Source organism: Urtica dioica, chromosome 8 (assembly GCF_054948205.1).
Source record: "Urtica dioica subsp. dioica isolate 48M chromosome 8, U.dioica_male_clone48M_v1_H2, whole genome shotgun sequence".
Lineage (NCBI taxonomy): Eukaryota > Viridiplantae > Streptophyta > Magnoliopsida > Rosales > Urticaceae > Urtica > Urtica dioica.
Window position 1 is genome coordinate 3,044,782 of NC_142763.1, and position 27,052 is coordinate 3,071,833.

The 27,052-nt window shown below is 30.8% G+C and overlaps 2 protein-coding genes and 1 non-coding gene across 5 annotated transcripts; 1 reads left to right on the plus strand and 2 right to left on the minus strand.

Annotated features, from left to right (window-relative positions):
* Positions 1 to 79: 79 nt before the first annotated feature.
* Positions 80 to 1,970, minus strand: LOC149387292 (uncharacterized). The gene is made up of 3 exons (XM_089623040.1): positions 1,211 to 1,970; positions 434 to 640; positions 80 to 340 (listed from the first exon to the last, which is right to left on the minus strand). Exons 1-3 carry the CDS (start codon positions 1,862 to 1,864, stop codon positions 272 to 274), a joined length of 930 nt encoding a protein of 309 aa, XP_089479166.1. The 5' UTR covers positions 1,865 to 1,970; the 3' UTR covers positions 80 to 271.
* A 742-nt stretch (positions 1,971 to 2,712) lies between these two features.
* Positions 2,713 to 2,784, plus strand: TRNAP-CGG (transfer RNA proline (anticodon CGG)). Its single transcript has one exon. It is a non-coding gene; the product is annotated as a tRNA-Pro (tRNA).
* A 9,220-nt stretch (positions 2,785 to 12,004) lies between these two features.
* Positions 12,005 to 15,998, minus strand: XK-1 (xylulose kinase-1). Of its 3 annotated transcripts, XM_089624758.1 has the most exons (11): positions 15,862 to 15,998; positions 15,490 to 15,710; positions 14,858 to 14,997; positions 14,183 to 14,435; positions 13,664 to 13,796; positions 13,488 to 13,576; positions 13,111 to 13,388; positions 12,892 to 12,961; positions 12,355 to 12,567; positions 12,168 to 12,237; positions 12,005 to 12,088 (listed from the first exon to the last, which is right to left on the minus strand). In XM_089624758.1, the coding sequence occupies exons 1-9, from the start codon at positions 15,932 to 15,934 to the stop codon at positions 12,373 to 12,375; spliced, it is 1,452 nt and encodes a 483-aa protein (XP_089480884.1). In that variant the 5' UTR covers positions 15,935 to 15,998; the 3' UTR covers positions 12,005 to 12,088; positions 12,168 to 12,237; positions 12,355 to 12,372. The 3 variants fall into 3 exon arrangements, with proteins under 3 accessions (XP_089480884.1, XP_089480883.1, XP_089480885.1); XM_089624757.1 differs by having other exon boundaries at positions 12,168 to 12,567; XM_089624759.1 differs by lacking the exon at positions 15,862 to 15,998 and having other exon boundaries at positions 12,168 to 12,567; positions 14,858 to 15,001; positions 15,490 to 15,621.
* Between the last annotated feature and the right edge of the window lie 11,054 nt (positions 15,999 to 27,052).

Sequence of the window (27,052 nt, forward strand, 5' to 3'; positions counted from 1 at the left end):
AGAGCTCACATGCTGACACCGTTTGTACTTTGTAGTTGTACATAAAGCCTTCTAGCTAACCCTCTCTGATTAATATCAAAATAATGGTTTGAAAAACATACTACAGACGGCTCAAGATATGCACTTTTTGTTTTCCTTCTTTGGATCAGTTTCTCATTGCTCAAAACTTTTCTGAGAGAACTAAAAAAAAAGGGATTGTTTAGATCAGAAGATACAATTTACGACACACAAAGCAACAGCCTCCGTACATACGCATATAACTAAGAGCAATTCAAGACTCTGAAACCCTACTGATTCCTCGTCTTCCACGACCAGTAAATCGTGGTCTAGTGCTTCTCGCCTGCAAAAAAAAATCAGATAAGTCCGGAGGGGTTCGGCAAATACAATAAGAAACATTTGTATCGTTTCGCTGAAACGTTGTGTTTGTGTTGACCTGAAATGTGGGTCTTGCTCTGAGTCTCCTTTTCTCGAACATTTTCAGATGCTGCCTCTTTTTCTCCTCCGCCTCCAACTTGGTGGGGCTTGGCCGGTAAAGAATGACCGTCCTCCCGATTTTTCCGACGACAACAGAGCCGGTCAGTTCCTCAAGCTGCCCCACCACATCGGCCAGCTCACCCGGGCACGTCCTGTGTACTTTGATCTTAAAAACCCAACCCCAAAATAAGGTTAGCTAACACTTACAAACCCTTCTCAATCGATCAAATGCAAGTTGTAGTCGAAGAATTGATAGACAATTATCAATGTTTTACCATTGGTAAGAGTACCATGTAAAATCTAAATAAATAATAATAATAATAATAATAAAAAGCTTACGCATTCAAAGGTTCTCTCTCTCTTTTTTTTTAAAGGCTTCAAAGTTCCAATCTTGAATAAGCAATCAACATGCTCAAGTGGTTGTTAGTTAAACATAGGGTATATAGAGAGTATAGTTTACCATATATTTAAAGCTCTTACCTTACATCAAACACCTGGAGTGCAACAATTATAAAAAAAAAAAAAAAAAAGCTTACGCATTCAAAGTTTCTATCTTTTTTTTTTGGAAGGCCTCAAAGTTTCAATCTTGAATATGGAATTAACATTCTCAAGTGGTTAGTTCACTATAGAGCACATAAATAGTATAGTTGACCATATATTCAATGCTCTTACCTTTCATCAAACACCTGGAGTGCAACAACAAGAAAAGCAACATAAAAGAAGAAGTGAGGAGTACCTTGAGAAGCTCGTTGGCTTCGAGGGTCTCGACGAAAGAAGCAGCGACATTGGAGTTGACACCGGACTTTCCGACGAGCTGAGACTTGAGCTTCTTTCCCAAGCTATGCGCGTAAGACGCCAATTCCTTCTTCTCCCTCACCGTCAAGCTCGGCAGCGCCGAGCCCTTCGTCCTCACCCTCAGAGAATGCAGACCCTCTTTGTCCAACCCCGCTCCTTCTGACTCCACACCTTTCACTTCTTCTTCTTCTTCTTCTTTTGCTTCAGACCCATCAACCATTTCTTCAACCTCATCTTCCTCTTCATCTCCAATCTCGCCTTCTATCTCTACTTCCCTTTCAAGCTCCACCGAGGCCTTGATGGGTTGCGAGAGAGTGTGTGCGTGGGAGAGGAAGACGGAGCGAGATCTGAAGAGAGTCGTTGTTGTTTTGTTGGGATGGTTAGAAGAAGAAGAAGAAGAAGAAGAAGAGCGTTGGTGTGATGAGAGGAGGGTATTTTTGTTGGTGTTGGTTTTGGAGGAATAAGTTGAGAAGATTCGGAATCGGAGGGGTTTAAGGAATGACGACGGACTCGACGACGGCGATAAATGTAGCGACGCCGGAGGTGGATGGCGGTGGAGTATTTGGTGGAGGAACAGATTAGACGCCGCCGCCATTTATTTTATTTTTATTTTTTATCCTCCTCCTTCTTTTGGTGCTCCCGAACAAACTTCCACTATCACACTCGAGTAGAAAGATAATTCCTGTTTTTGCTTAATTTTATCCCATCTCCTGACATTTAAAATTTGACGATTTTACTCATTTTTCAAGCAAATGCCTACTATTCTGAAATTTTATCAAATCATTTGGTAATAAAAATTATTTAAAAGGATAAATTACATCAAATCTACGTGAATCCCTACATCCTAGATGGTCACATTTCTCTCTCACATTATCGGTTTTCTTTTTTATATGTAGTATCCACAAGATTAAAAATTGAATATTCAATGAGAAATTTCATTTTCTAAATTTAAAAATTAGTATGTACTAAATATTTTGGCTAGATTGTTTGCATTCAAAATATCTCAAATTAAATTTTTAGTTATTTTCGGATAAAAATATTCTACACAATTTTTACATTTATCTATTTGTACAACTCTTTATTTTAACACTTTTGAAGATCTAATAGAATTTGGAGGATAGGGTTTAATAAAAATGAATTAGAGTAAATACTAATGTAGGATTTATATATATATATATTAAGGATGAAGGGTTTCGAGTTGATGAGGATAATTTGATCATTTCGCCTATTTTATTATATAATAATCTCGTAATGAAATTTAAGAGGACTATATGAGAAAATAGACGCCAAAAAAGTTTCGAAAACTTTGTGACACGTAAAACAATTTAGGGGAAATTCATATAATTTATCCTTGATTAAAATCTGGAGATTATAGTCCAAGGTAATATTCAAAGCACGACTTTTTGGTGTCAATTAGGTAATTATGACGAGTAATGAACATCCGGGTGTTTGGTCTAGTGGTATGATTCTCGCTTCGGGTGCGAGAGGTCGGGAGTTCGATTCTCCCAACACCCCATTATGTTGTCTCGTTTTACGCGTTGAAATGGAAATTTTTCAAGTTTCAACAATCAAGTTACATTCCAGCAAAATATATTGGTTGGTGAATAGATTTTGTTTTTTAATCGAAAATAGTCTAGTAAAGTGAGGCGACTTTCGTTTCTGTGTCACGGAGCACATAAATTTTTCTGACGTCATTGTTTGAAAGTAATCATTTTTTTTTTTTTGGTAAGAACAATTTTGCTGTGAACGGGATTGAATCCATAACTTTCAAACGTGGTATTATCAACTAAACTTATGTTAAGTACCTATTAGAAAGTAGTCATAGATGTGGAATATTTTTTTATATAAAAAAATAAATTCTTCTAAATTTACTCATGAATATGCTCATTTTCCATGTTTAATAATTTCAAAAATCGCATTGGGTCACATTCATAGAGACAACTGACGAGAAGCTGGACATGATAGTCTCGTACCTCTTTAATCTTCAAAAATCTTCATCATGAATATTTATGATACTAATTTTTCACAATTTTTTTTGTATTGGTGACTGACTTTTTAAAGAAGATTGCATAGGCAAAAAAAAAAACGGAGTGGAAAGCTAGAAATTAGGGATAATGAAGATGAAGATGAAGAGAAGAATATATTTCTTAAAATTATTTTTTATATTAGAAAGACAATGGCTTATAATTTGGTGTGATCAGATCATCAGAGTACATAAGAATATTACTTGCAAAATAAAAAAAAAATATTGAATTAATAGATTATTTCTTGTCATCAGAAAAGTTTTCATAAATTAGTTGATACGATAAAAGGAATAGTTTCACAGCAAAAAAGATGCAACTTCCAGTTGTTAGTTAACAAAAAAAAAAAATTCAAATAAAATTAACAAAATGAAATACGTTTTATATTTTAGGCAAATTCTTTATTTAAAAAAATAGTAAGCACTTAAGAACAAATTAGCACAATCTTTTATGTCTAAATCTTTATATTAGTCCCGTAAGAGATATTTGTAAAGAGAAATTTCATTAATTGGGCTTAATAAGCCATTAAATATCAAGATTAGACCCATAATGTTTAAAAATATCTAAATATAGATTTTTGGACACATTTTTTATTAGGAATTTAGGTATGTGTTCAGCTTCGATTTTGAGGGTTTCACATTGTATCTCATCTTACGACATCGTATCGCATCGTACGACAACGTACGATATCATACATTATAATGTGTATGAATTTTATCGTACATTATAATGTATCGTATCGCATCGTATCACATCGTACGGCATCGTACGATATCATACATTACAATGTACGATATCGTACGATGCTGTACGATGCCGTACGATGCGATACGATGCCGTACGATGAGATACGATGTCGTACGATGCTGTACGATGTCGTACGATGAGATACAATGTGAAACCCTCAAAATCGAAGCTGAACACATACCCAAATTCCTTTTAAAAAAAATCGGGGCGTTGCTCCGACCCCCACGAGCTCAGCGGTGAGCTCGACCACCGAAAATTCTAATCCTAGCGCAACCAATTCAAAGATGAAAATAATTGTGATGAAAATAATTTGAAAATGATAAAAAAAAAATATATGGGTTTTTTTAATCATGGATATTTTGGTCCAAAATGTGTCCAAAAGTTCATATTTAGATATTTTTAAACATTATAGTGTGTAATCTTGATATTCAATGGTTTATTAAGCCTGATTAATGAAATTTCTCTTTGTAAAGCCGCTTCCGTAATAATATTATTTACTTATTTAGAGATCAAGATAGAGAGTGATATATCTTTTCTGACTAGATCCTGATAAAGGAAATGGCTAGAAGCCTACTACTAGTCTACTACTTAGCAATCTTTGATATACATATACTCAATTGATTACGTGTGTAGGTACTTCTCAAAAGATTATTATCGATTATTATTTGTATGCGAGTGATTTAATTAATAATTTTAAATACAGATTCACTAATCTGATTTTACTATATACTACCGTTTACTAACGATATCCATTCGAGTATTTCATAGTATTTCAAATTCGATACGGCGATGAAAATATACTCAGATGCAAGTATTTATTTCATAGTATTGGAAATACATTTAAACGCTAATGCTTACCATAGTTAATAAGAGGCAATGCCTCTCTAACTTTTATTCTCGCGCCGCCACGTGGCAGCGCCAGGGGGCGACACGTGGCGCCCCCTTGAGCCACGTGGATTTTTTTTATTATTTTTTTTTTGCCTTCCAATGAGCCTTTTTTTTCGTTTCGTTTTGCCTTCCAGGTTTTTTTTTCATTTTTTATTTTTTTTTCTTCCAAATATCAATAAATTTTGTATAATTTTTTTATGTATATTATAATCATAATTACTAATACTATATCAATAACATATATTATCATTTTTTTTCACGATCTTTAATTTTTTTTCCCTCTCTCATCAATATATTTTGTATATATTTTTATTTCAACTTGAATCCTGGTGTCGCCAGGCAGCGACAGTGGAAGCCATTTTTTTTTCCTTCCGATTTTGATTTTTTTTTTTTACTTCCAATTTTGATTTTTTTTTCTTTTCAATTTGATTTTTTATATTTTTTATGTATATTATAATCATAATTACTAATAATATATTATACTATATCAAAACATATATTATCATTTATTTTTTTCCCTCTCTCATCAATATATTTTGTATATATTTTTTTTTCAACTTGAATCTTGGTCCGCCACGCAGCGACACGTGGAAGCCATTTTTTTTCCTTCCAATTTTGATTTTTCTTTTTTTTTTTCCTTCCGATTTTGATTTTTTTTTTTTTTTTTTGCTTTCCAATTTTGATTTTTTTTCCCTTCCAAACATCAATATATTTTGTATATTTTTTTTATGTATATTATAATCATAATTACTAATACTATATTATATTATATCAATAACATATATTATCATTTATTTTTTTCCCGACCTTTAATTTTTTTCCCCTCTCTCATCAATATATTTTGTATATATTTTTATTTCAACTTGAATTCTGGTGCCGCCAGGCAGCGACACGTGGAGCCATTTTTTTTCCCTTCCGATTTTGATTTTTTTTTACTTCCGATTTTGAATTTTTTTTCCTTTTTTCATAAATATATTTTGTATAATTTTTTTTATGTATATTCATTTTTTTCCTCCTCTCTTATCAATATGTTTTGTATAATTTTTTAATGTATATTATATTTAATACAATTAAAACTCTAAACTTACTTTATTTTACTTATTTTTCTTTTTCACTTTTTCTTAAAAAAAATATTGCTGACTATAAGGACTGTATACAGTCATAACGTCACGTAAGACAATGATTTTTGGGAAAAGGTCAAACCTTTCTGTGTCAAATCTATGCATTAAATTTAGTAATCATTGCCATTAAGAACTTCAGAAAAAAAACAAGGTCGGATATTTATATATATCAAAATCAAATTATGTATAACTTGATATCTGATAGTTTGATTTTCAAATATTAGTTCTCTATTTGTATTTTTCCGATTTGTGATTCCAAATTTATTTTCTGTTTTCTAATTCTAAATTATAGAAAACAGTTTTAAAAAACATATTTGTTTATAATATTTAAAAAACAAATTTATAATTATATTTCTTTTTCTTTGAAATTTATTTAGAAAATAAAAAACAATGAAAATGTGTTTTCTATTTTATCTCTCTTATATTTTAAATTAAACTCTAAAATAATTGAATGTAAAACTTAACAAAACAACATTTTAAAATATTCTTAAACGTAATTCTAAATCTGTTTTCTAAATTTAAAATTAGAATCAGAAAATAAAATTTAAAAACAAAAAACAAATTTAGAATACTAAACCAAACAACCCCTTTGTATTTCTAATTTCTATTTAAAAAAATACAACATATTTACTTGATGAGTCTTTCTATTTATATATATATATATATATATATATAGAGAGAGAGAGAGAGATAAATTTTATGGATTTTAGAGTTAACAAAATATTAAGACTAGATCTCTTATTTTAAAAATATTTTAAAATGGATTTTTGTTTTCATTTTGGATAAAAATACTCTTCTAATCATCGTGACATACAATGATGCCGTAGGATGTCATACATTACGAAGTGATATGATCTTATATGATCATAAGAACATTTTTGTCCGAAATAAGGACAAAAATTTATTTTTAGATATTTTTAAAATAAGAGGTTCTTGATGTTTAATTAGCTATGAGGATCACACAATGAAATTTCTCTTTGCATATCTACATTACTTTAATTTAACAATAAAAATTTAGAAAATAGTTAATTTAAATGTTTGACATTACTAAATAATCAGCATTTGTTAAATCTTAGGAAAATAGTTACTTTAGATATAAATCTTATGTAAATAGTCAACGAATGGTATATGAAAGTAGCTATTTACTTAAGATGTACGTATAAAAGTGACTATTTATCTAAAATTTAACAAACGTTGATTATTTAGTAATGTTAAACGTTTAAGTTGACTATTTTACTAATAGACCCTTAATATAATATATATATATATATATATATATATATATATATATATTTTAATTGTTAACAAAACAGAACAATAAATAAAGAAGAATTCTACAAATCTCGAAGTCTCGTAATGATTTCTTGTAACTGATGATCCACTCACTCACTCAAAGTCTCAAACACACACATATATAATACACACATTTATATATATTTACATATCACCATCTCTTCATCGGAGCTTCTCTCTCTTTCTCTCTCTCTCTCTCTCTCTCTCTCTCTCTCTCTATAGAGTATTCATAGCCATGGCTGATCACAACCGATCATCAGTCCATATCCACAGAAAAAATACAAAACTTAACCCTAACGCACCTGAATACATTCCAAACCTCAACCAAAACTCTCTAATTCCTGATAATTCACAGTGCTACTCATACCACAATGATCATAGCAGTTCAATCAATCTAAACTACCACCATAATTTGCTCATCCCATTTCCTTTCCCTCCTCCTCTTCCACAGCATCAACAGAGTACTGTTCATGATCATCGCCGTCATTTCCACGATCGAACGGTCGCTAATCCGCCACGTAGTAATTCAAACCCTAGGCCTAGAGGTGGTTTCGGTGGTAGGGTTCCAAGGCAGATCAGTGGTGGTTTTAGACGCAGGAGATATATACCCCAAAATAATCCAAGGCCAAGAACCAGAAGTGTTTATGTTCCAGTTTCAAGTTCAACAACATCTCACACACCACCAACGGTTGCCCATAATCTCACCGCCACAACGCTAATGATTAAAAATATTCCAAGCAAATATACGTATGTGAGCTTCTTTTTTGTTTTATTCAATATCTGTGTGTTTATTAATTTTATTTTAGATTACTTATTTAATACCAGCCATTTTCATTTATTTATGGAAATGTTCTTGCACATATGATTTTTTTTTATTAATTTTATAAGCATTGTTTTTTGTTCTAGTCCAGTTATTATAACATGCAGGTATATTATATATGCTGTGTATATAAATAAATATGAAATTAATTGCAGGCGTGAGATGTTGATGGAATTTATAGACGAACATTGCAAGCTTGTAAATAGCAGCGATATTGACCATGGCCAAAAACATGGTTATGACTTCTTATATCTGCCAATAGACTTCAGGTCTTCATAACATTTCGCTCTATATTATTATCTAGTTTTTTTTAATTACAATATTATTACTCATTATTTTGTGGATAATAGTCTTTTTTATTTTTTTGGCAGAACTGGGCTAAACAAAGGCTACGCCTTTGTAAACTTCACAAGCCCACAAGCGGCTTCTGGGTTTGAGGAAAAAACAAATAATCAAGGATGGGCATATTTTAAATCCAAAAAAACAATACAAATAGCCAAAGCAAAACTACAGGTATGTATAATGTATGTATACAATATATTAGTTACTCTTATCATTTGTATACTTCTGTAAAACAAAGCTCGAATTATATCATATCATATGATATATCCCTGGATTTTTTCTGACTGTGAAATATTTATTTGTTTGCTTCAATTTGTGTTTTCTTGTAATTTGTTCATTTTTGTGAGCAGGGCAAAGATGAAATGTTAATGCACTATGAAAAGATGTGTTTCGCGTGCAATGACGAACAATTTTTACCGGTTTTGTTTATTCCTGCACGGGATGGAACAAACGCCAGCTTGGTCACGCCACAAACTGTTGGAAGATGGATATACTAATTAATACTATATTTTTTTTTTATGTAGTATTAATTAGTATATGTAGTCGATCTCAGTCCATGTATGTAGAATGTACACAAAATTAGTATTTCTATGTGTATTTGTATTATATTATATGTATAAGTCTTCACGTCTTCCGGTCTTCACTCTTCCCCAATCCCCTGGGACACGATTGAAAAAAAAGGTGTCTTTATGTTTATTTTAGATCATCTCCGAGTCCAATGTAGATTCTATTTCTAGTACAAAAACCATGAGAATGAAAGGAAGAAGGATTTTGTTTCCCTATGATCTAAACAGTACAGTCTGAAGTACTCTTGTCAAGGTGTCATGATGGCCATGTTATTTATTTGATTTGACTAACACGATGGCTATGTTGATGTGATGATATACTATTTTTTTGAACTTGATAAAAATATTCTGATATGAATTTTATCATGTTTATATATATATATACATATTTTTTTTTTTTATGTATCTCACTTCTCAATTCTTATTTTTTATATATGTAAATTATTTGAATACTTTTATATGTTTTTTTTAAACTTTTTTTTTAATTTTTTTTTTAGAATAAACATTAGACAAAAGTAGTGTTCTTCGTTCCTTTTTTATTTATTTTATCAGAAAAGATAAAAATGTATAAAAAAATACTTTAAATACATTTTGGACTAACTCTATAATCCAGTGATTAGTTCTATTTTAAATTGTATATTATTATTATTTTGGTGTTAATCAAGGAAATAATGAGTTTCAAGAATTAGGCAATGGCATGTGATTTTTTTAGCTGCTTGTACGTCTCTCAGCAATGTACAAAAGTATATCTTTCCATGTACGCATGTCTTAAATAGTAGGAAGACAATGTCACATATAGCCAAAGTAGAGGCTCATTTGCATAGTCTTTTCTCTAGCTGCCAAGGCAAGGAGTCCTACTATTTGCAGAAGATCCCAACTAATTACAAGGACATGGTTTTGTTATTACTTAGTCACTGCTATTATCTGCTTGCTTTAGGTCCATGAATGGGCTAATTAAACTAGTTAGAGTCCCTGGGTCCTTCAGTGAATTGGCATGACGAGTTGGAAGACAAAACCATGAGATTGCTTTAAGAGATATCTAACTAGTTTTTTCATTTCCTTATTTATCTATATAAATGTACACATTCACATTGATGAATTGATGAGTTCAACGCCATCCCACTAGTTCTCACTTCCTCTAAGTCTAGTTTGTTTGTTTTTTTTTTTTTTTTTTTTTTTTTTTTTATCACCAAAATAGACTAAGAGGAGTCTAGGCTAAGAAAACCCTTCAAAGTCATTTTCAACTCGAGTCAAACGTCTGTTTCATCTGAAGATGTCCCGAAGAGGTTTGTGATTCCGGTGTCGTTCCGAGAGTTGATGAGTCGCTCAGAAGAAGAATTCAGGTTTGATCATCCGATGGGCGGTCTTACGATTCCAGTCAAGACGTCTTTGTTGACCTCGTCTCTCGATATAAATGTTCGAAGTTCGAACTCCCTGTGGGGTGTTGTCATATACAATAGAGAGATGCTATTTGGCACGATTAACGACCTCTGACGATCCACTCAGAGGTTGACACGTGGCAGTTTAATGCCACGTGTGCCACGTGTCAACCTCTGAGTGGATCGTCAAAAGTCGTTAAACCTGCAAAAAAGGATTTCCGTATACAATATTGTGATGACAAGTTTAGTTAATACTCAACCAAATCCTAACTTAATTAATAGCGTATATAGGTTCAAACACTTTAATGACAAATACTATAATGTGCTTGTCATATCGAAGACTTTTCTTAAGATTGGAAACAAGTAGAAGTCCAGTTCTCCGATGGGATCACATCAAAAGCTATGAATGTCACGTCTAATAGTATTTTATTTTTTCTACAGATATAAAAAAAATTAAAAATAATATGATATTAAAATTAAATTTTCCATATACGTAATAGACTAATCATATCAACATAGCCATTATTTGATTCATAGCCATCATGACAAGAGTTCTTCAGTTCATAGTGTTTAGACGTCATAGGGAAAAACTAATACCCTTCCTTCTCATGTTTTTTTGTACAAAATATAGAATCTACATTGGACTCCGAAGATAATCTAAAATAAACCTGACAGATTTCACACTGAAAGACAACTTCTCAATTCAATCCCGGGGGATCGGGGAAGATGTGAAGCCTTATACGATATAATATGGGAAAACTAAAGATAAACACATAGAAATTATCTAAATATTTATGTTCAATAATACATATTATATATTAATAATCACATTCAAGCATTATTATATGTGTCTGAATTTCAAGGGAAAATATCACATTTATACCCTGTGTTTTAGTGAAATGTCGAGTTTAACCATCGGTTTTAAAAAATGTCGAGTTCATACCCTCTGTTTAACTAAAATGATGAAATTATACCCTGAAATGAATAACAGCGTCACAAATCTCCCTTTCATTGATATTAACTCTTATATAAGAAAAACCAAATCAAATCTAAATCAGTGTCCTAACTTCCAAATTCTCAATTTTGAAATAAAAATAGTCTTAAATTGAAATTAAATAATAAAACTCATACCTCCTAAGAAATGACTTCATTCCGTGTTCGAATTGTAACTCTAAATTCTGGATTCTCTGTTCGAATATGCGATTTTGATGACTATCAACTATCGATGTTTACCCATTTGCCTATTTCTGTGTTCTTCACGATTAAGAGACTGTTATTTATTTTTTAGTTTTTAAATAAATTACATATATGGCGCGAATGAATAAAAATAATTGGTGTTTATATATACATATTATAGTCAACGTCAATGAAAAGTCAATAAAAAGAATATTCGTGACACTGTTGTCTATTTCAGGGTATAATTTCGTCATTTTAGTTAAACAGAGAGTATAATTTCATCATTTTAGTTAAACAGAGGGTATGAACTCGACATTTTTGAAAACCAAAGGTTAAACTCGACATTTCACTAAAACACAGGGTATAAATGTGTTATTTTCCCGAATTTCAATAATACCGGTAAAATAAACTGTTCGTCATTGCATGTGAAACTCATCCAGTGCCTTTTCACAACTTCATCTTTTCCCTGCTCACAAAAATGAACAAATTAAAAGAAAACACAAACAAATATATATTTCACAGTCCGAAAAAATCCAGGGATATACCATATGATATAATTCCAATTCGAGCTCTCAGTCAGACTCTAAAACCCGAGTGAAGTACAAAAATGTAGACCTATCATAAAAAATAGTGTCTAAATATTTGAATAGACAAATGATAATATATTGTATAGCTGTATTAAAAAAATTTATTAGGGTTTTTTTTCTTCTCCAGGAGAAATGTAAAACTAACTTTGTAGAAAATGAAAATTTAAAGTTTGGAACCCTTGAGGGCCAAAAGAGCTGCACCGAAAGCAGCCTCGGTTTGGGTGGCACGGCTGACCGGGACACCAATGACTCTCTCTCTTATCTCTCTCCATTTCTCGTTCTTTGACCCGCCTCCCGCGGTCAACACTTCCTCCGCCTCCGTCGCTCCCAATTCCTTCAACAACTCGTAACCCTTGGCCTACAAATCAGTGCTCTATTAATGTTCTTTTATTGTTTCGGAAGAGCATAAATAAATAAAGAAAAATCTCACGGACTAGACCACTTGAAACGTTGAATTTGCAATCTAACAAACGCTTCATATATGTTTAAAATCGAGCCATATTTAGTGACGTGAACTCATTAATCAGATACCCCTGGCATTTTCATACGTTAATTTTGATAAATAGCTAATTTACAAAAATAAACGAAACGTTGACTAGTTTCTTAAAATCAAGTTTGAAATTGGTTAGACAGCTACGGCGCCCATAAATAAATCGAAAAGCTTGAGGGAAATTTTGCGCACCTCGATACGAGCAATCGATTCGAGAATCCCATGTAAGAACTCGACGTCGCTTTCTGGCCTCGGATGCAATCTGTACCGGAATTCAACCATTTAATCATTCAAAATACAAATCCAATTTTTTTTTTTTTTGTTAATTCAATTTAGTTACTTTATTTTCATCCTAAAACTATGCATAAAATTTTAATGATAAAAAAAAAAGAGTGAAAACAGGTTCATTACCTAGGAGCCATATTTGGATCCGCAACCGGAAATCGCTCTCCGGGAGATTTAAGCGGATAATAATCTAACGGAGACAGTTTGGCCGGATCAATAAACTCGCTCAATTTCTCGAGCTCTTCGTCCGTGAAAATTTCTCTCAAAACAGCACCGCCGGTGTTTGAAGCCCCTCCAACAAGCCACTTATCGTCCAAGCGATGACTATAGACTCCGAACCGAGCATCGTCGACCCTTTTGGTGCTCAATAGTTTTATGGCAAGAGTTGAGCCCAAAGAAGTCACCTATTTATTAATCATCAACATCATAGAATTTGATTCTCATGCTTTTGATTTAATTAGCTGAAATTGAGATTTAAAATAAAATAAAATAAAAATACTAACGGCTTTGCCTGGTTGTGTAGCCCTAGCAGCGAGAAACGCTGCTATGCTATCAGTAGTTCCCGTGCACACCACGCAATCCTTTGCAAAACCTGCAAAAAGCAGATGAATTTTAAAAGTGTGTGTCATTTTTTTGTTTAATTGTCGAATAAATTCACTTGGGAAAAAAATCGACTGACCAAATTGTGATCTAATTTCTTCTCTCAGATGACCGATTGAAGTTCCCGGGGCTGTGACCGACGGAAGAAGTTGAGAATAGGGCTGAGAGAGCAGCCACGGCGGGTACGAATCAAGCTCTGGATCATATCCAACCTAGCGTCTCACCCAATTACACAAATATATAGAAAAATAGCTATTCCAAACTAATTGATCAGGAAAATAGCCAATATTTTAAGTTTATTTTAGCGAAATAGCCAAATAGTGAAAGTTATAATTTTTTTAGCAAAATAGTCAAAATTATGATTGTCTATAAACATATTGACACCTGATATTTACCTTGTATAAAAATTTATGTACAGAGACAAAAAAAAAATCCATTTATTAACACCAAGTATTTACGATTTATTTAAAACAAACTCGACTATTTTGCAAATTTATTGATTTCAAATTGGAGATATCATTTCTCAGTGATATCATTTCTATTTGTATTAACAATGTATAATTTCATTCATTGGAGATACTATGAGACTTGTGTGTACCTTAAGAGCGTTGTTGTAATCGGTAACTCCGATTTTCCCGTGAAGAAGCCACAGAAGCCAATCGGCTTGGTGCAACAAGAGAGCGGAGTTGTTGTGGGACCCATGTTTTTGCCACCAAGAGACGAGCTTGCAGAGAGTTGATGTTCCGGAACATACCGTGTGGTTTTCGGGAGCGATGGACTTCACGGCCGGCAATGCCTCCGCACAGCTCTCGTTGTACAGAAAAGGTCTCTGCAACGGCTCTCCTGTCTCGCTGTTTCACAAATTATCACATCAGAAGAAATAAAATAGAATTTTTTTTCCTTTCTTCCTTGATATTTTGGTCTATAAACTATATATATGAGTAAGATGGTCCTCAAACTGTTGATTTTGAAGCAATTTCATTAAAAAAATAAAGTTTAAAAAAAAAAAGAAAAAAAAGGCTTGTTTAATACAATTCAACACCTAAACAGCTTAAAATACGGTTACAAAACTGAATACTTGTTTATAAATCATAAAAACACAATGTTACACTTATAATCTAAGTTTGTTTATATTAGAATTTCGAAAGTTAGTTTATTACTTAATTAGTTTTTTTCATATATATTAACACGTAATTTAAGTTGGCAGATATGTTTACGATAGGTTTTATTAGGAAAAAAATGCTACAAAATCAATAACTTGATGATTATTTACCTGTGGACGATGAGAGTGGTAGCGGATGTTCCGTCGATGGAGACGGAAGCTATGGCTTCACGAAATCGGGACGGGACATCTTCTAGAAGCGAGAACAGAGTCGATTTCCATGAGCTCGCCCACTTCATCTCGTCTTGGCTCTTTCTAGACGATTGAAACTCCACGTCAAAAACAAATTATACCCACTTGATTTCATTCTCCTAGGCTCATCTCTCGTCTCCCATTAAATTTAATAAACATTTTTAAATTAATCTGCCATATCTATTCTTGATTGTCAAAGTAAGATGATGGCTGTACTTTCCAAGTTAAATCCAAATGCATGAGTCATAATAAAAAAATTTAAAAAAAAAAAAAAAAAAACTTAGAATCTGAAAAGACATGAATATCAGAAAAATGCAATTCTTATCACTACTCCAAAATTTAAACGCAGTTCTTTCTGGCACGGTGAAACCCACATTCAATACACAATCCTCAAACACTTATCTTGAAAGTAGTAGCACACAAATTCCTATCAAGAACAACTTTTCTATATATGTCAAAATATCAGAAACAAAATTACTAAATTAAAGCTGGAACTTGAAATTATAGCTCAGTAATGATAAAAGTATATATAGATAGATAGATATACCCACCGTGAAGAAAGGGTAGTTTCTGTTTCCCTCGGCGTGAATTGTGCCATGTTTGTCAATGAGAGCAAATCTAGCACCGGATGTTCCAAAATCCATCCCAAGATAAAGCCTTTCTCCAAATTCATAATCATCCGATTTTTCTATGTTCTCTCTCTTACTGCTCTTACAAGCCATTAATGTTCTGTTCCTTTCTCTTGATTTCCTCACACACACGCTGTTAAACCCTAAAGTATTGAAGAAGAAAAAATATCCAATTGACTGGGTTTTTGGTGTTCGATGGTTACACTTTCGTTAATTTGCTTAAAATTTATTACTGTAACGTAGAAATTGTGATAATCATAAAACACACAAAAAAATTAAGCGGAGAGAGAGAACCTTGTGTTGGGTGTGAAGAAGAAGAACATGGAACGGAGAGTGAGATTGTAGAAGAGTGAATTGAAGTAAGCATTTTATATTTCTCTTTGCTCTTCTCAACTGTCAAGTGAGATAAGAGACGAACATCAGAACACACGAGTGTGGACAATATATATCGTTCGGATATGAAAATTAATACATTTTATTGCAATACTAGTCGAATAGGCACTGATCTATTTTTTGTATAACTATTTTTTCGGTCTCAAAACGATTTTTTTTTTTTTAATTTGGTCCGGTTCGTATTTTTTAAATCAAACGATTTTATTTGGTCCGATTCGTATTTTTTAAATCAATCTTAAAATATTTAGTTTGATTTCAACTTTAAATACTATAGTTTATACCGAAATCAGATCAGTTCCATAAATTTGTATTATTTTATTTCTTAACTTTAGTACATTTTAAATTTTATGATTTTTAACATGTTGGTAATTTCTTAAATAATTTTTTTTATGTTTATAATTTCATAAAAAAAAAATTATTTTATGTTTACAATTCAATTCAAAATAAGGGTAGAATTGTCTGAAAAATTATAAATAACTATATGTTTTTGGAATATTTGAAAGTGTGAGATGTGGAATGAATTTGCTTGCATATGGGGTATTTGGGTAAGATATTGGGGAACAAATCATTCGGGCTTTAATCTCATAAAATGTCTCCAAATCCAACCCAAATAATACACAATCCATTCGGCCCATGACTAATAACTCACTTCTCATAATCAATCAAAATACTAAAGGATTATTCTTACTACTTCCTCAATACTTTAACACCAAAATCCAATAAGTCAAAATTAATACAAAAGTATAAATTTCTTATATATATTTGTACAAAAATACCCTTAATAAAATATTATTTTTTTTAACTACTTTTGTTATTTACTTAATTGTCACAAAAGTAAAATTAGATCAATTTCGTTTGGTTGTGAATGATAAAATATATATATATATATATATATAATATATATGTATGTATAAAAAATTGTTTGAAAATATGGAAATCGTTTGAAGTTTTATTGATATTTTGACTTTTTATTGACATTCATGTCAATAAATTTTCAAACGATTCTGAGAAATTATTTGAAGATTTATTGACATCATTGTCAAAAAAATTTCTAGATGTCAATAAATCTGCAACATATCAAATTATTTGAAGATTTATTTATGTCAAAAAAAATTATTGACAGCGATGTCAATAAATGTTCAAATAATTTTTCAGAACCATTTGAAGATTTATTAACATTTATGTCAACAAAAAGGCAAAATGCTAATAAATCTCCAAACGAATTTCACATATTTTTCGAGTTTCATTGTATCAGATGACAGTGTTCAATCTCTAGACATTGATCTTGATATGTTTTTTGGTTGTTTAACTATTTTTTTCTCTCCCACTCAAGACTTTACTTGTATAATTAGGCTCATCATATGTTCGATCAAATGCCTGAATCAGTATTAATTATCCGCCGAGCCTTTCAACGCTACCATGCTCGGGATGGAGCGGCTTTTGATCGTCCAGTGCCTCCCTCTCCGATAAGATCTCCGGAGAAAAGTCTCCAAATGTGATTGTGCTTTCATATCGTTGTGTCAATTTGTGCTTTCATAGTGTTTTCCTTTGTATCAGTTTTATTGTATTTAATGGAGCTAATCAATTGATACACACAACATATGTTCGTTTTTCTATTGATTACTTGTATATTTTTTTATTTTTTTTATCCGTATTAATTATTTATTATGAAGATTAAATATCACAAACAAGTTGTGGGATTGTAATGGTTTCGTGTGGTTTGAATTTTATTATTTTTATAAGTAGAAATATTTCTCATTAACGATCAAATGTTTACAAATTATTTGTTAACAATTATGTCTACAAATCATGCAGATTGTTGACATCTATATTAACAAATTATGTCATTTGTTGATATTTATGTCAACAAATCAATCAATTTTATAGTGTTGTCATTTCTTCACATATATATCAACAAAATATGTCATTTGTTGACATCTATGTCAACAAATCAACAAACTTTTCAGTGTAGTAATTTGTTGACATATATATGTCAACGAATTGTGTCAATTATTGATATACATTCATCAAACAAAAACAAAAACAAAAAATCAAATTTCTTAACACATGCTCGACTACAAAAAATAGAAAAAAAGGGTAAAATTATATTAAAAAAAAATTATCTCTTTTTTTTTCTTTTACTAGTAAAATTGTCTACTAATGTGTTTTAGTGAAAAATAAAAAATGAGTTATCACATGACAGTAGATTTGTCAATTTCTCCCCAAGTATTATGGCGTAATCTGTCTCCTTTTGAGCAGCAACAAAATAAAAAAGTACGAGAGAATTCTCTAGTTCTCAAAACCTCTCATTTATCTTTCTATAGGTCTTATTATTTCTTTTCAAATGGATCTGTCTTCACTTTAAATGCACAATTAGACCCCACAAAAAGGTTCACATTCACATGTTAATCAGCACTTAGCAATCAAGATTAACACTTTTAAGGTTGGAAATGTGACCTTTTTGAGCTACATAAAAATATTTAATCAACCATTGGTTTAGCCAGTGATATTTAATTTTGTTGGTTTTGAAAGAGCACATACAAGGTACTCTTACATGCCCCCAAAAAGATGAGCCAATAATAAAGTGACAACCTCCTAACAAAAAAATATGCCACATATCTTCTTGACAAAGTTTTTATTTTTATTTTTTTAGCTAATGCTCTGAAAATTGAAATAAGTAAAAATAAAAATAAAAATAAATTGTGAAGATCTGATTGGGGTCATGAAACCACATGGAAAAAGGCAGAGGTGGACCAGAAGTTGAACATAAACCACTCAAGTCCCATATTAGTGGAGAGAAATAATACAGCTAATTTAGCTGCTTCTCTCAGTCACACTCACGAGCATGTGTTTACTTGTAAAGAGGACCACAATAAACAAAAATAAAAAAGTCGTGTGTGTGTTAACTAAGTTACCATATTATAAGTAAGTAAATAAAATCGAGAGACCCAGCAAGTTGGTTTTTAGTTATTTATTAAAATTTGCACCTAGAGGAAATAATATGTAGGAAAAGAAATGTACATAGTTTGATAATTAATCATTATGGATAAATTTTTCCCAAAACAAGTTTAACTTATTTTTCAACGGGTTAGGTTGGTAAATTAAAACTACCACCTTTTTTTTATTTGTGTCTTGCTTAGAAGTTAGAACTAAACACGCAACATTCGGCTACAACAGCAAAATATAATCATAATTCATAATAAACAAATAGACTTGTGACCACATTTAGAAGAGTGAGAAAAATCAAGTATAGTATTGTTGTAAACGGTAAAAATAAGCGGAAAATAACTTTTGAAAAAGTCGTTAAATTAAAAATATACATTTATTGTCTTAGTTGTATTTTGAAAGTCCATAGGTTTTGGACCGGATTTATAAATTGGAGGCGTGTTCGAATGTCAAATCTAAGCAAAAACTATAATGTATAATAAAATCATTGGGTCAAGATGTTTCCGAAATTTGAAGAAGTGCGAGGTGGGGAAACTATTGGAAGAAATCAGAATTTTGAGACTCTTTTGTAATGCCTTGGAAAGGTATTCTGAATTTACTTATCCAAGATGAGTTATAAATCATGATTCATAACTTATGAAAGCTCTATCACTACTTTCCTACTTTTCTTATTTAAGGAAATTATTGCTTGTATTGGCCTGTCACATTAATGTATCTCTCGTATTATAAATCTATCTTTTTCATTTGTTATAAGAGTCTAATACACATGTTGTGTAAATAATATGAATGAGTATAAATATATAAGGTTGTTATATCTATATAAATGGTAAAAAATAAAATGTATAGTCAATTTAGCTAAACTTGTTAGTTTTGTGAAATCTGTTGACAATATGGTCTAGCTTAGTGGTAAACCACCACCCACAAAATAATAACGTCATCGAGAGTTTCACGTGAATATCAAATTTGTAAAAAAAAAAAATGGATAAATTGTGTATATGTTAAATCAAGAGAAATAAAAGTGAAGGCCAAAAAAAAAAAAAAAAAAAAAATTGAACGAATTTTGCAATCCATCTACTTCGTGCATTTCTCCTAATATATAAATTGTTCGATTAAATGTTTTAAACACTCACGTCTTTAGTTTTAGGCTATTATTTTTATCCCTCGATTGCAACTTGAACGTTCATTTTGTAAAATTTTTATATGACATAAAATATGTTTATAATCTTTAATAACTATTTTTGTTTATATATGTAGTTAATCATTTGTGCATATATGATATATAACAGGGATCAATCAATATAAGTAACATATAGATGTACGGTTGTACCCTTAAAAAAATAGCATATAAAAAATCTGAAAGGGCATGCAAAGTACTGCAATGCACGTCTACATGAAATTAAAACACCTTTTTATTATATTTTTAAACATTCCCTGATCACCAAATATAAAACATTCACCAATATAATAAGATATCATCCCAACAGTTGAGAGAATACATGTAATGTATACAAATACAATGTAAGATTTATTTATTCACTGGCTGAATTTGTAATATAACGAGAAAATAATGATCTAATAAAAAAACATAAAAGCACCACAAACTATACATGAGTCATGTAACATGACTTCTTATTTTTTATGGTACGAACAAGCCAATGGGTTGTTATTCAATAATAATAATAAAAAAAAATAATAAAAAAAAGCCAATAGGCACAATATGGAATTAATTCAACGATTTGTGCATGCATGAAAAAATATAACTAAAAATAAAAATACCAACGTGACTGAACATTTAGTTAGAACTTCTTAAGCTACGTGACGCTAACACTCCAACTATTTTGCAAAACAAGCAAATTAGCTTTAGTAATCGTGCTTTTATTGTCTACAAGAGCATCATATGGTTAATTAAGTTTATTAAAATGTAATGACCTGAGAAAAATCAAGATGTAGTACCACTACCATACCAGCCTACAAATAAGCCATTTTAATTACCGGAAAGAAATATATATCCCCATTATTATTTATTTGTCTCTATCAAGCTAAGGTTATGACAGTCTACTGGTAAAAATTAAACAAGACGTTATGATTAAACAAGACGTTATAATCAAACAAGACTTTAAAGTAGGCTTTGTCCTATACTGAAAAATTGAAAATCAAAATGATAATTTCTTAATTTATTGGCTTTAATCAACGTCTATTTTTTCATACATAATTCAAATTTGGTATTTCTACCCGTTAAAATCAAATTAGGCTTTGTCCTATACTGAAAAATTGAAAATCAACACGATACTTTCTTAATTTATTGGCTTTAATCAACGTCTATTTTTGCATACATAATTCAAATTTGGTATTTCTATCCGTTAAAATCAAATTAGGCTTAGTCCTATACTGAAAAATTGAAAATCAACTCTTAATTTATTGGCTTTAATCAACGTCTATTTTTTCATATATAATTCAAATTTGGTATTTCTATCCGTTAAAATCTAATTAGTCTTAGCTTTAAATTTATTTTTTAAAACGTCTTAGTTTTTTATTTTAAAAGTGGCAGCTTGTTGCGCTGTATATAATATAAAGCAGGTAATGGAATTAGAGAAAGACATTGCATTGACACATATTCGTAGAAACGAACGAGGTTCAATCAACTTTTTTCCATCTCACGTGTCTGCGGTCAGAGACCACGTGTATTGCCCATAAAAAAAAGGCTTTTCTTTTGCAATATTGCCCTTCAATTTATAATATATCTCATATGAACTCGAAATTGAGTGATTCTAAATCCTATGGATTCGTGACGCCGAGATCTTCAAAAATAGATCCATTGTGTTTGATGAAAAATAATGTTTAATACCATAGATGTAGAAAAATCTACCTTAAATATGAAAATAACGGAAATTTTTTGAAATTATAAAAAAAAATGTAAATATGATGCATTAAACATAATTTTTCATCAAACACATTGGGTCTATTTTTGAAGATCTCGACGCCACGAATTTGTAGGATTTGAAATCACTCAATTTCGAGTTCGTATGAGAAATATACGAATTTTTGAAGTTTTGATGCAAAAAAAATTATTTGAAAAAAAATAAGAGAGAGAAAGTGACGAATTTATTAATAAATAAGGGCAAATCAGACCTTAATTATTGCCACATAAGTCATTTGGCTATATCCCTAAAAATTATCAAACAAATACTAGATCCAAAATCACATGTTTAAAGTGGCCTAATTAATTACAAATCTCTATTATAAATGAGATTATATAATAGAGATTATTTATCTAATCATTTGCAAGTTGCAACTAACATTTTAATCGTGAATTCGTGATATTGTAGTTTTTTTTTTTGTCAACAATAATAAATTAATTTCCTTTTTCTATTTAAAACAAAAAAATCTTTAAACCTCATTCAATTGTTCTACTGCATCGGGAAAAGAAAAAAAAATTACACACGCACTATTTAGGAGAGAAGTGGGATTATTGTTTGACTTGGGAGGGCTAATAGTGAATAATTAAAAACTTCGTAATGGCGTCTGCAATTCACGCGCCTCTACCGCTCATAGGAATACACGCGATCATTATATTAGTGAAGAAGACGAAAATGTCCCCACCGTGTAATCAAGCCATCAACCCGGGTTTGCTCTCCCAGTCACGTCGCGATCCCACGTTCAGACGTGGAAAGTTAGAGGGGTAAAGTTGCCAGATCACACGGAGAAGTAAGTATCTTCAATCTCCACCGTCCATCTGTCTATCGGTTGAAATGTCTACCCAGGACAATAAAAAGTTTTGTTGCTGTTAATTTGTAATTAATTATGCACATCTGCTTGGATCTGAGGTTCGGAGTAAAAGATAATTCTATTAATATTGGACAGTGTTGTTGTGTAGTTGAACTTGAAGATTGAAATTGCTTTCATACCGCCTATTTAATGCATAATGTCATTTATTTAAAAAAAAAACAGAATGTTGTTCACATTAATAAACGATATTTATCTTTTAGAACGAAGTAAATGCATAAATAGTATGGTCAATAACGACCATTACTGTCTATGCATAAAACTGCTGAGTTTATATTTTATATATAAAAATTGTTAAAATGTCACGTAGTGTGTAGTATTTACTGTTTTATATACTTACATTTCATGTAGGTGAAAACTCACGTGATTCTCTTTGTTTGAATGAACTAATCGGGAACATTTTTCTTTTGAGCATATCTTATATGCTTAATATCGAAGATTGAATTTTCTTAATAATATACATTTAAATTGTTTTAAGATCTTTAACTTTAGCTCAAACCTATATTGTAGGTCTAAAAAATTAAAGTAGCCAATAATCATAAATAAACTTTTATTTTTATATATAAAGAATATATCTTTTTCACGTTTTTTTTAAATGTACTTATACACTTCATTTCAAATCTTTTGTTTCTTTCTCGGTCCTCAGTACTCACTCCTCCTCCGACCACTTCCAACGATCATCGGCGACTGCGGATGAACAAGACGAACGCACACTTAATCAAAATATAAAAGCTATTTTTTTTTTCATTTTAAGCTTTACAATTATTATTAAACTAACCGGATTTAAGGGCAACAATAACGAATCTTTTTAGAGTCTTGATTTCCCAAAAACAATTGTTGTTGCCCTTACATCTTATTGATTTCAATGAACCTCGATTAATTTCGATGAAATTCAATATATTTTTCAATGATATAATTCGAAGTGATAAAAATGATTTAAAATATTTTGATTGGAGATAGAGAAAAGGGAATAGTGAGAGAATGAGAATAAAAAGTTTGGCGTAACACGTGATAAAAATCCATTATTAAAAGTGTGTATATAAATTCTTGTTTCACGATTGTTTGTTAGTTTTGAGGTCAACAAAATTATATTTCGTGATCTATCTCTTTCCAAAGTACATGCAAAAATATTTACTTCAAACAATAATTTTTTTAAAAAGTTAAATGTAATTAATTTACACTATATAACACATAAAAATATGTATAAATAAAAATAATTAAAAAACAATTTTAAATTATGATCCATAGTGCACTAATAGCATTTATGATGGCATTATTTGAAATTTCATAAAATAAAATAAAAACGCTCCCTTTTGCTGTTTTTTTGTTATTTTATTATATCTTATTGTTTGGATTCAAAATTCAAATAAACTTATATTATGAGTCAAATCAATCAACCGCCCATGTGGGCAAAAGAACTACGTTTTATTAATGTGATCTTTATTCCTAAATTAGGCAGAAGTTTCCTTTTTATGATATTTTCTATTTCACATCAATAGATGGCATTACCAAGTACCAAAACATGACAAAAAGAATGACTAAACAAAATTGGGAAAATAACACATTTATACCTTGTGTTTTAGTGAAATGTCGAGTTTAACCCTCGGTTTTCAAAAATGTCGAGTTCATACCCTCTGTTTAACTAAAATGAAGAAATTATACCCTCTGTTTAACTAAAATGACGAAATTATACCCTGAAATAGACAACAGTATCATGAATATTCTTTTTATTGACTTTTCATTGACGTTGACTATAATATTTATATATAAACACCAATTATCTTTATTCATTCGCGCCATATATGTAATTTATTTAAAAACTAAAAAATAAACAATAATATCTTAATCGTGAAGAACACAGAAATAGGCAAATGGGTAAACATCGATAATTGATAGTCATCAAAATCGCATATTCGAACAGAGAATCCAGGATTTAGAGTTACAATTCGAACACGGAATGAAGTCATTTCTTAGGAAGTATGAGTTTTATTATTTAATTTCAATTTAAGGCTATTTTTATTTCAAAGTTGAGAATTTGGAAGTTAGGGCACTGATTTAGATTTGATTTAGTTTTTCTTATATAAGAGTTAATATCAATGAAATGGAGATTTGTGACGCTGTTATTCATTTAATGGTATAATTTCGTCATTTTAGTTAAACAGATGGTATAATTTCATCATTTTAGTTAAACATAGGGTATGAACTCGACATTTTTGAAAACCGAGGGTTAAACTCGACATTTCACTAAAACACGGGGTATAAATGTGTTATTTTCCCAACAAAATTGGATGATTATAGCGTATTCGTAATTTTCGTTGAGACGGGTGTAAAATCGAATATTTATTTTGCTCAAACCCAAGGTTGAATGAGAAATTGATGTTCAAAATGTGTTGGAAAATAACAGTAATTGTGACGGAAATGTGAAAGTGTTGGTGATTGATAGTGACTTTATAAGAGTCTCGTATAAAATGAGAATGGAATATGTGAGCTTATATATCTAATTTGTGCAGAAAAGTTTGGGTACTTACAATAGTGAATCAATTTTGTAGAGGCCAAAAGGTTTAGGCAAGCCAAAGTGTCCACCGCCCGCGTCGCCATACAAGCCGATCCGGCTTGGGCTTGGGCTTGGGCCTATCTCTTAAGTTTTCCTTCCAGATTTTATCTTTTAAAAATAAAATGTTTTGGTAGCAAACAACATTTTCTACGGCTTGAATGGTATATTAACGTTCTTGGATTCATTCCAAAAGTTTTGGGTCTTAATATTGTGCACTAATTGCAATTGATTTGTTGTAACCTCTGAGCATTCAAGTACCTTCGTGGATGTTACACGCTTTTGTATAAATGTTTGTAACAACTCTTATTGAACCTAAAAGGCTTGTCTCGCTCTCATGTTTGAACACCTACTGAAATCGAACCAAATGTTCTCAGTGTACTCTTTCTCTTCCATAAATCGTTTATTACTTTTCTTTCCTTTGTAATCCGGTAGTAGTCTATGGCGTGGTTCTAGTTTGCCGAAGTCTAGCTAATGGTGCAAAACTCGTCTTATTTCGTCGTTGTGTTCCAAAAGACTTTCGCTCAAGTAATCTGGCACCCGTAGTAGGACGTTAAAAAACTTTAAAAACTTGTCCAACGGGCTCAATGCTTTCACTTTTTCCGATTCTCCTTCTTGTGTTCATATCGATTATGGTTAACTCAGTTTTGTATTTCATTTCCTTCTGTCTAATTATATTTTCATTTTATTTTTTTAACAATTTTATTATTATTTTTTATATTTTTAAATTAGTTTTTGAAAATTATTATATTTCGGGCAATATTATTCTTAATATTACTGACAATTATAGTACTCTCTTTTCATCTTAATTTTCATATACTTTAAGAGATGGGTCTTTTAGCTATGTAGTCATTTGACTTGTAGCGTTTTGTATCTTAGTCAACCTTTTGTAAATTTGATGTAAATAGCCACCTCAACTTATCTACGGCACTATAAAAAACGAAAAAAAATCCAAAATATGCGAGAATGTTTTTGGGTATTTTTGTTTTTTTTAGTGTCGTAAATAAGTTGAGGTGACTATTTAAAAAAAAAATACAAAATATTGGCTATTTAGCAATTCTTAGACCTTCAATTGCTCATTTGGCTAATATTTTGTTAAGAAAATAGAGTTTCTCTATAAGAGATACTTGGTGGGAGGGACCGATTAAACCTTGCAGCTTCAGGGTGACTAAAATGCTCAGCATCTTATGTAGATTAGCATATATAGTCGTTAAAGTTAAATAAGCTTTAATTGTTGAACTATTTGAAAGAAAAAAAAAGCTTTAATTGTTCAACGTTGGTGATACCTTAGAAAATAATGTCCATGGCACATTTCCTTTAAGACCAGAGGTTAACTCGCTTAAGACAGACAAACTCCCAAAGTTCAAAATCAAAGTATTTTACGTACAGAAAAGATTAATTTAATATTATATATATATATATATATATATATATATGAAAAATTAGTTGGATTAAGCAACTTGAAACGTTGGTATTGCAATCTAACCAATGTTTACCAACGTTTTACTTAAGTTTCAAATCTAACAACGAATGATGACGTGGCTTAATTATTCATTTAGCGAATTGCTAGATTATCATGTATTAAAATCGGTTAACATCAACATGTAGCCAACGTTTTGATCGTCAAAATAATGCAATTAATGCACGCCAACTTTTTTCTTAAAAAAAAAAAGAATATATGTCAACTTTTAATAGTCTATAATATATATATATATATATTTTATAGTTTAATTAGTTGATTTGAAAGGGCATTCAAATATGTGTAATCCATAATGTAAGGCAAGTTTTCTTGGGTTAATTTGAGTTAGTTTT

Coding starts and splice junctions, on each gene's coding strand:
- LOC149387292 (XM_089623040.1), bottom strand. CDS start 1,864: ATGGCGGCGGCGTCTAATCTGTTCCTCCACCAAATACTCCACCGCCAT. Junction 641..1,210: donor AAGCCAACGAGCTTCTCAAG/GTACTCCTCACT, acceptor TGGGTTTTTAAG/ATCAAAGTACACAGGACGTG. Junction 341..433: donor GAGCAAGACCCACATTTCAG/GTCAACACAAAC, acceptor TTTTTTTTGCAG/GCGAGAAGCACTAGACCACG.
- XK-1 (XM_089624758.1), bottom strand. CDS start 15,934: ATGCTTACTTCAATTCACTCTTCTACAATCTCACTCTCCGTTCCATGT. Junction 14,998..15,489: donor GAAACTACCCTTTCTTCACG/GTGGGTATATCT, acceptor TCGTCTAGAAAG/AGCCAAGACGAGATGAAGTG. Junction 12,568..12,891: donor AATCGATTGCTCGTATCGAG/GTGCGCAAAATT, acceptor ACTGATTTGTAG/GCCAAGGGTTACGAGTTGTT.